The sequence below is a fragment of the Lycium barbarum genome, chromosome 12 (genome assembly GCF_019175385.1).
Source record: "Lycium barbarum isolate Lr01 chromosome 12, ASM1917538v2, whole genome shotgun sequence".
Lineage (NCBI taxonomy): Eukaryota > Viridiplantae > Streptophyta > Magnoliopsida > Solanales > Solanaceae > Lycium > Lycium barbarum.
In genome coordinates, this window is record NC_083348.1 from 98844293 (window position 1) to 98853966 (window position 9674).

The window sequence follows — 9674 nt, forward strand, 5'->3', positions numbered from 1 at the left end:
TGATGCAATGAGAGTACTGAGATCATCGGAGTAGCAGAGATTTGCATAGAATTCAGAGACTTGTTCCTCATACACACTCGGTACAGGTGGAGCAAAGAGATGACTCCATCCCTGAAATTCAACAATTTCAATCAGTTCTTTCATTTCAGATTTTTTTGCAACTTCAGGGTCAAACACCCTCCCAGCTAGGGCGGTATATCGGTCGGTTCGGTTCGGGTTTCAATGTTATCGGTTCAACTTATCGGTTATCGGTTTGTAGACATGTTAAACCATTAAAGAACCGTTAAGATATCGGTTAATGGGTTATCAGTTAATCGGTTGTTGTTTGTTATCGGTTCGGTTATCGGTTTAACCGTTAAGATTTCACACAAAAAAAATTCAAGAACAAGGAACCCATCTTCAAAACTGAAAGTCACTTCATCTCCTAAGACTATGTCGAACAAAAAAAATTCAAGAACCCGATACGCACCTCCTGTGGTAGCTACTATGGCCGACAGGATGCACAGGTATATTATGGGGCTGGATCGGTATTTTGTCGACAGTTGCTTGGTATTGGCCGCTCAGCCCGATATGGATATTGCCCGGATTCAGGCGCACGCCCAGGGCATGGAGGACCGGCACAGGGGCCATCAGCCCGATAGGAGTCAGGATCGGAGACAACCCAAGAGGGCCAGATCATCCGGGTATTCTGCAGATTTCCGGGGCAGACAGCCTCAGCAGCCGCAGCAGCCTAGCAGATATCCATCCCAGCCGGCACAGAGCGCACCTCCACAGCCTACAGGTCGCAGATTTGATAGCCCAGGTTATTCAGGAGCAGGTCAGAGCTCCAGGGCTTGAGGTTCGCGGACAGACAGGGGTTCTGGTCAGACGAGGCCACCTAGGCCTCAGTGTTCTTATTGTGGCAGATACCATCCTGGAGAGTGCTACAGAGCCACCGGTGCATGCTTTTCTTGTGGCCGTCAGGGCCATTCTGTGAGAGATTTCCCGTATAAGGGTAGTTCGGGTGGTGCAGCGCAGCCTACCGGATCAGCCGCCGGGTCATCATCTTTGTCAGTGGCTATGCGCCCTACAGGGCCGGGTACATCAGCACCGGCGGGTCGCGGCAGAGGCCGTGGTGGAGCTTCTGGTACTGGCGGTCCTTCGAACCGCATTTATGCTTTGTCTAGCCGCCAGGACCAGGAGGCATCGCCTAATGTCGTCACAGGTACATTATTGGTCTTCTCTCGGTCTGTGTATGCATTGATTGATCCAGGTTCGACTTTGTCATATATTTCGCCTCTGGTTGCTAGTAAAATTGGTATAACGTCTGAACCTATAGAGCCATTTGAGGTAGCCACACCGATTGGGGACTTTATTGTAGCAAAACAGGTATATAAGGATTGTTCTGTAATTGTATGTGGCCGTGACACTAAGGCAGATCTGGTGGAGTTAGATATGATCGAGTTCGATGTTATTATGGGTATGGACTGGCTAGCCTCCTGTTATGCTAATGTTGACTGCCAAAATAAGGTAGTTCGTTTCCAGTTTCCTGGGGAGCCAGTTATAGAGTGGGCCGGTAATACAGCATCGCCGAAAGGTAAGTTTATTTCATACCTTAAGGCGAAGAAAATGATCAAAAAAGGTTATATTTATCATCTGGTTCGGGTACAAGACTTGACAGCAGAAACGCCGACCCTTCAGTCAGTTCCCGTGGTTAATGAATTTCCAGATGTGTTCCCAGATGAGCTTCCAGGCCTTCCTCCAGAGCGGGAGATAGATTTTACTATTGATTTGCTTCCAGATACTCAGCCTATATCTATTCCCCCGTACAGAATGGCACCGGCAGAATTGAAAGAATTGAAGGAGCAGTTGTAGGATCTATTAGAAAAGGGCTTTATCAGACCCAGTACTTCGCCTTGGGGAGCCCCGGTATTATTTGTGCGTAAGAAAGACGGGTCGCTGCGTATGTGTATTGATTATCGGCAGCTGAATAAGGTAACCATAAAGAATAAATACCCCCTCCCCAGAATTGATGATTTGTTTGATCAGTTGCAGGGCGCCAAATATTTTTCGAAGATAGACCTTCGGTCAGGCTATCATCAGGTACGGGTACGAGAGGCCGATATTCCTAAGACAGCATTCCGGACCAGATATGGGCATTATGAATTCAGAGTTATGTCATTTGGGTTAACTAATGCTCCTGCAGTATTCATGGATCTAATGAACCGGGTATTCAGGCCATTCCTGGATATGTTCGTAATTGTATTTATCGATGATATTCTGGTTTATTCTCGGTCCGAGGCAGAGCACGCAGATCATCTGAGAGCGGTACTTGGGGTACTTCGGCATCAGAAATTATATGCAAAATTTTTTAAATGTGAATTCTGGCTGGCTTCAGTGGCATTCCTGGGGCATATTATTGCAGCTGATGGTGTCCGGGTGGATACACAGAAGATTGAGGCCGTGAAGAATTGGCCCAGACCCACGACGCCCACAGAGGTACGTAGTTTTCTGGGGTTAGCAGGCTATTACAGAAGATTTGTGGAAAAGTTTGCTTCGATTTCAGCGCCTTTGACAAGACTAACTCAGAAGGGAGCTAAGTTCCAGTGGACTGATGCTTGTGAACGAAGCTTCCAATTGCTGAAAGAGAAGCTGACTACGGCCCCAGTTCTGACTCTTCCATAGGGACCCGATGGATATGTTATTTACTGTGATGCTTCTGGCGTGGGATTGGGCTGTGTACTGATGCAGCACGGCAGAGTTATAGCTTATGCTTCTCGGCAGCTGAAAAAGCATGAAAGGAATTATCCTACCCACGATCTGGAGCTTGCAGCGGTGATTCATGCTCTGAAGATATGGAGACATTATTTATATGGCGTCAATGTTGATATCTATACAGATCATAAGAGTCTCCAGTATATTTTTAGGCAGAAAGAGCTTAATTTGAGGCAACGGAGGTGGCTGGAGCTCCTAAAAGATTATGATGTGGATATTCTGTATCACCCGGGCAAGGCTAATGTTGTTGCAGATGCGCTCAGCCAAAAATTTATGGGCAGCTTGGCAGATTTACAGCCAGACAGGAGAGAGATAGCCCGTGATATTCAGCAGTTGGCTAGTCTTGGGGTTCGTCTGGCCGATTCTGGAGATACGCGGATTTTTGTCCGAGGGATTTCTGAATCATCTATTAAAGAGGATATTTAGCGTCATCAATACGAAGATCCTGTTTTAGCTCGGTACAGAGACACATCCTATGATAAGGAAAAGACTCCGTTCGAGGTTACACCGGACGACACTTTATTATACAGGGGCAGGTTATGTGTACCTGATGTTACAGGCCTTCGGTAGCAGGTTATGAGTGAGGCACATTATGCTCGCTATTCTGTTCATCCTGGGTCTACGAAGATGTACCATGATCTTAGATGCCTATACTGGTGGGATGGTATGAAACGGGATATCGCAGAGTTCGTCGCCCGGTGTCCAAATTGTCAGCAGGTCAAAATTGAACATCAGAAACCGGGTGGACTGTTGCAGGAAATGGAAATTCCGACGTGGAAGTGGGAGATCATTAATATGGACTTCATTAAAGGTTTGCCTCGCACTCCACGGAAGTATGATTCCATCTGGGTTATTGTTGATAGGCTGACAAAATCAGCCCATTTTCTCCCCATCAAAACTACTTATTCAGCTGAGGATTATGCCAGGCTTTATATTAAAGAAATTGTGCGACTTCATGGAGTTCCTATATCTATTATCACTGACAGAGGTGCTCAGTTCACAGCGAACTTCTGGAGATCTTTTCAGGAAGGATTAGGGACTCAGCTGAGCCTGAGCACAGCTTTTCACCCTCAGAGTGACGGACAGGCCGAGCGCACCATCCAAACGCTTGAAGATATGTTGCGGGCATGTGTTATTGATTTCAGAGGTAGCTGGGATGATCACTTGCCATTGATCGAATTTGCTTATAATAACAGTTACCATTCCAGCATACAGATGGCTCCGTACGAGGCTTTGTATGGCAGGAAATGCAGGTCACCTATCGGCTGGTTTGATATTGGCGAGACAGAGTTAATTGGCCCAGATATGATCCAGCAGGTCGTTGATAAGGTGAAACTTATCCGAGAGCGACTATTGGCAGCCCAGAGTCGACAGAAATCATACGATGATAAACGGCGTAGTCCTTTGGAGTTCCAAGTTGGTGATTGGGTATTTCTAAAGGTATCGCCTATGAAAGGCGTAATGCGGTTCGGCAGAAAGGGTAAGCTTAGTCCGCGTTATATTGGGCCTTATCTGATTGTGCAGAAAATTGGAAATGTCGCCTATGAGCTAGATCTGCCATCTGATTTGGAGGCGGTACATCCGGTATTCCATTTATCTATGCTCCGCAAATGCATCGGTGATCCCTCCAGAATATTTCCTGCAGATGATATTCAGGTGACGGAGCAGTTATCTTACGAGGAGCAGCCCGTAGCCATTCTAGACCGCCAGGTAAGAAAGCTCCGGAACAAAGATGTAGCCTCTGTTAAGGTGTTGTGGCGGAACAATAATAGAGAGGAAATGACCTGGGAGGCCGAAGAGGAAATGAAGAAGAAATATCCTCATTTGTTTCCTATGCCCTCAGGTAATTTAAAAATCCTTGCTTAATTATATTCAGTTATGAATGTGTACCATATGTGCTGTCTATAAACAGAAACTCCCCCGAAGCCATTTCAAACCCTATAAGATTAATTTAACATTCGAGGACGAATGTTCTAAAGGGGGGGAGAATGTTATATCCCGTGTTTTTGCACATTTGGAAAATTTGAAATAATCTTGACTTGTATGAAATAAGGTCATAATTGATTACAACTAGCACATGAGTTGTTTGTGAAAGAATATTAATGTGGAAGTGTCGAGGGAGAATAAGGGCAACTTTGGAATTTTGGAAATTAGTTTCGGGAATTGCAAAATAAGAATTTTGACCAATTGGGCTCAAAAAAAAAATGAAAAGCAAGGCCCAACTTGGAGAGGAGTGGCCGGCCAAGCTCTTGGTCTTGGCCCAAGCCCACTTAGTTGATCATGTGCTTAGTCATGTGATCAACAAGCATAGACTTGGATAAAGACTAAGATAATTCTAGCACTTAGAAGACAAGAAAAACAAAGCAAAATAAGAAAGAAAGAAGAGAAGAGGGTTTCAAAAATTAGCCACCAAAAATCTTGCATCAAAAATTTATATTTTGTGGTTTTCCTACTAAATTGGGTAGCCTCTTCAACTTGGTGTAGTTATCTTGGAGGAAGAAGCACTTGGTTCCTCAATTTTGTCACGACCCAACCCCGTAGGCCATGACTAATGCCCGATCTGGGCACCCGAACCCATCTATTAAATATTATCTCAAATTCTATCAACTCATTCTAGTATATGGCGGAAGCCGACAAGGCTTTATTTCAAATTTAGGTAATTTCCAGAAAAATTTTGGCAGAGTTTTCTTTGTTTTACGGACTATCCAATATACCCTGCACGCAGAAAATACCAACGAAAGCCACACAGGGCTAACCAAGCAATATATAAACATATGCGGACCGGCCGCCTCGGCGTATAGGGTCGCCCAAACAACATATGCGGACCGGCCGCCTCGGCGTATGGGATCGCCCAAACGACATGTACATACATTCATACAGAAAGACCCTAACCCACAAACATGTCCACAGACCTCTAAACAGACCGACAGAATCATATGACGGGACAGGGCCCCGCCGTACCCATGAACGAATATATACAAATGCACTAATAAATATATATACCAAAAGTATAAGCTCCGGAAAGAGAGGAGCACTCCGAATAGCAGAAAGGGTGTCCTAAACAAGTGGATCACCAGGCTGTGCGTCTGTACCTGCGGGCATGAAACGCAGCCCCCGGAGAAGGGGGTCAGTACGAAACATGTACTGAGTATGCAAAGCAGAAGGTACAGAAATAAATCTGAATAATAATCGAATCAGATATATAGAAAATAATACATATCAAAATGTTTATTTCCAAAGTATAAATTATGCATAGGGCACTGGAAAATGTGGTCGCCCGCCTGTCGATGGCGCCACAACACAGCATAACACCAGAAAGTTTCAAATCTCCGAATCCCCGTCACACATCACAACACAGCATAACGCCAAACACAGCATAACGCCAAACATAAGTGGAACCCGGCCCTCGAGCGAGGAGCACGGTGAACCATAAACACAGCATAACACCGGAATGTATCAAAAAGCGCACGACAACAGAACCGGCCCGGGAACCGGCGAACGATATCATAGTAGGCACGAGCGGAGTAGTGAGGAATCATATGCATAAAATCATTATTATAAATCCGAAGGATAAGTAAAATAGTCATATTCGAAATCGGAATGATAATTATCACTTTTTGATTCAAAGTTGTCGAATTTACATAAAGGGCGTCGCGGGACCCACGTACGAGTATAGACCCGAACTGAGCCCGCCTATGAAAAACATACTCATTTTATATCATACAAACTCCTACGAAAATTTCAAAGCAATCCGAGCTTTTCTGAGGAAATTATGGGCATTTGAAGTTTTGAAATCGCTAAAGAATGAACTTTAAAACAAAAATCAGCTTTCATGTAATCTTTACAAATTATGGATTCCAAGAACATAAGGATCAATGTTTTGCCATGACAAGGCAAGGATGCCAAAGAACAAATGCGATTCATAAACATGCTCGGATTGTGAGAATAGAGTTTCCTCGAGGCTTATATCATAGCCTATTTTAACTAAGGCATGCCGAAGAAGGAGGATTACTTTACATACCTCAAACGCTCTCCAATACGATCCAAACTCAAGCTAAATCCAACCTATGATTCGGGCTGCCCAAGGTCTACAAACAAGCCATAAAATGCCAAACATTAGCTAAAGACTTTTTGGGCATTAAATTCCAAATTTGCCCTTAATTCTACAGAAATTTGGGCAGCATTTCCCCTGTAAATAGGCACCCCGAGAATTTAACTCGGCCAAAATAATCAACAACAACAACAATAACCAACCTAGCAACATCAACAACCAATCCGGAAAGCAATACAACAATAATAGCTTTCTTTTCCATCATTCAACAACTTACATAAATTCACTTTGATGACTTGCATTCAAGCCAACGTCGACGCTTATACATTCACATACTAACCCGAACCCATACCAAAAATATTTAAGGACGTTCTAAGCAATTCATACAACATTCCCAACAATCCAATTTTTTCTCCAACTTGGCCGAATTCAGCCCCTAAACCCGAGACACCCCTATAACCTTTCCTTCATTTTCGAATCATGATTTGTACCCACAATTCACATTCTAACAATGCTATTTTCATCAATATACAAAATACATTAAATGTACAATGATCTCCAAATCAGTTCACAACAACTACAACATCAATTTGAGTCATTAGACATTCATTTCCAACATAGAATTCACAATGACGATGACTAAAACATTAAGCGATATTCATTCGTTCATTGTCATATAATATGACCCATTTCGACCAACACTACACATATACATATGTTGATGATTCTTAGCCATCCTACACACTACAACAATTTAACATGCTACAAGGAATTTATTCAACAACCCAATCACAATACCCATTTACACGGCTAGCACATCCATCACACAACCCACTTCCAATCATACTATATTTCATGATTTCCAACCACTATAAGATACTACAACATGAATATAACCTTCATAACACAAAAACATAATGAATGCTTACCTTCCTTCTTCAACTTTCCAATAGCCTAGGGTTTCCAAAAGATGAAAATAATGGGTTGATCGCTCCAACGATGCTTCCACGCTACTTAGGGACCTCAATATAGTGGGTTTACATCATAAAAATAATTTTTGGAGGACAAGAAATGGAAGTTGATCTTTGTTGCTGCTGGCCGTGAGCCTCCTTGGAGGTTTTCAGCTTTGCCCCTTTTTTTTTCAAGTGTGGTGAATGAAGAATAATGACTAGAAGTCATCTTTTAGCTAATATAAAGAGTGTACAATATCCCTTGGCCCACATTAATGTGTTGTCCCAATTAAAAGATGACACAAAATTGTGTGGGCCAACCATGGAAGTTGTGGATGATTTTCTTCTTCCAATTTTTCACTTTTGGTCCCAAATTTTCCTAATTGTTCCATACCAATAAATTCATGCACAACTTATATCTCAAAATAAATTCGAAGGTCAAGAATCCCGACTTTGTATCCCAAAATAATTTTGTCCTTAGCTTATCATAAATAAATCCGGATTATTCCACTGTACAAAAATACGGGTTCTAACATCCTCCCCCCCTTTAGAACATTCGTCCTCGAATGTCAGATTAACCTTACCGGTCATACAACAATTTGGGGGAGTTTCCTTACTAACTATCACAACAATACAATCATTGATCAACGATTCATTTATCAAACAACATAGTCAAATAGAGAATTGGATTACCTGTAGGCTCTGAAAATAAATGAGGATACTTCTTCTTCATATGCTCCTCAGCTTCCCAGGTCATTTCCTCTCGGTTATTATTCCGCCACAGCACTTTAACAGAAGCCATATCTTTGTTCCGCAACCTTTTTACCTGGCGATCCAATATGGCTATAGGCTGCTCCTCATAAGATAGCTCCTCTGTGACCTGAATGTCCTCTACAGGAAAGACTCTGGAAGGGTCACCAATACACTTACGAAGCATAGAAACATGAAATACCGGGTGTACCGCTCCCAAGTCAGCTGGCAAATCCAATTCGTAGGCCACCTTGCCTATTTTGCGAATAATCAGATAGGGCCCAATATATCTCGGACTGAGCTTTCCTTTCTTGCCAAATCGCATAACACCTTTCATCGGTGATACTTTCAGAAACACCCAATCGCCAATCTAAAACTCTAACGGTCGACGTCGCTTATCGGCATAAGATTTCTGTCGGCTCTGGGCTGCCAACAATCTTTCTCGAATAAGTTTCACCTTATCCACGGCCTGCTGGACCACATCTGGGCCAATCAACTCAGCCTCCCCAACATCAAACCAACCGATCGGTGATCTACACTTCCTGCCATACAAAGCCTCATATGGTGCCATCTGAATACTGGAGTGGTAGCTGTTATTATACGCAAACTCAACAAGCGGTAAATGATCGTCCCAGCTACCCCTGAAATCAATAGCACAGGCACGCAACATATCTTCCAATGTCTGAATAGTTCGCTCGGCCTGTCCGTCGGACTGGGGATGGAAGGCTGTACTCAGGCTCACCTGGGTCCCCAATCCCTCCTGAAACGATCTCCAGAACTTAGCTGTAAACTGGGCACCTCTATCGGAAATAACAGACACAGGAACTCCATGAAGTCGTACAATCTCCCTGACATAAAGCCTGGCATAATCCTCAGCTGAATAGGTGGTCCGAACCGGAAGAAAATGGGCTGATTTCGTCAGCCGATCAACAATAACCCAAATAGAATCATACCTCCGTGGAGTGCGAGGTAGACCTGTAATAAAGTCCATATTAATGATCTCCCACTTCCACGTCGGTATCTCCATCTCCTGCAATAGCCCACCGGGCTTCTGGTGCTCAATCTTAACCTGCTGGCAATTTGGACACTGAGCAACGAACTCTGCTATATCTCTTTTCATACCGTCCCACCAATATAGGCATCTGATATCATGGTACATCTTCGTCGAC

At 43.6% G+C, this 9674-nt stretch overlaps 1 protein-coding gene across 2 annotated transcripts; it reads right to left on the minus strand.

Annotated features, from left to right (window-relative positions):
* Positions 1 to 6711: 6711 nt before the first annotated feature.
* Positions 6712 to 8839, minus strand: LOC132622672 (uncharacterized). Of its 2 annotated transcripts, none has more exons than XR_009575965.1 (2): positions 7735 to 7844; positions 6712 to 6842 (listed from the first exon to the last, which is right to left on the minus strand). XR_009575965.1 is itself a non-coding variant. In XM_060337323.1 (2 exons), the coding sequence occupies exons 1-2, from the start codon at positions 8828 to 8830 to the stop codon at positions 6820 to 6822; spliced, it is 405 nt and encodes a 134-aa protein (XP_060193306.1). In that variant the 5' UTR covers positions 8831 to 8839; the 3' UTR covers positions 6773 to 6819. The 2 variants fall into 2 exon arrangements, 1 of the variants encoding a protein (XP_060193306.1); XM_060337323.1 differs by lacking the exon at positions 7735 to 7844 and adding an exon at positions 8449 to 8839 and having other exon boundaries at positions 6773 to 6842.
* Positions 8840 to 9674: the final 835 nt, after the last annotated feature.

What these genes read in the sequence shown, in the direction of transcription:
- LOC132622672 (XM_060337323.1), bottom strand. Translation starts at nt 8,830, where the DNA reads ATGCGATTTGGCAAGAAAGGAAAGCTCAGTCCGAGATATATTGGGCCC. An exon ending in TTTATTTTCAGAGCCTACAG is followed by an intron (nt 6,843 to 8,448) that starts GTAATCCAATTC and finishes GCTTGTTTGTAG; the next exon opens with ACCTTGGGCAGCCCGAATCA.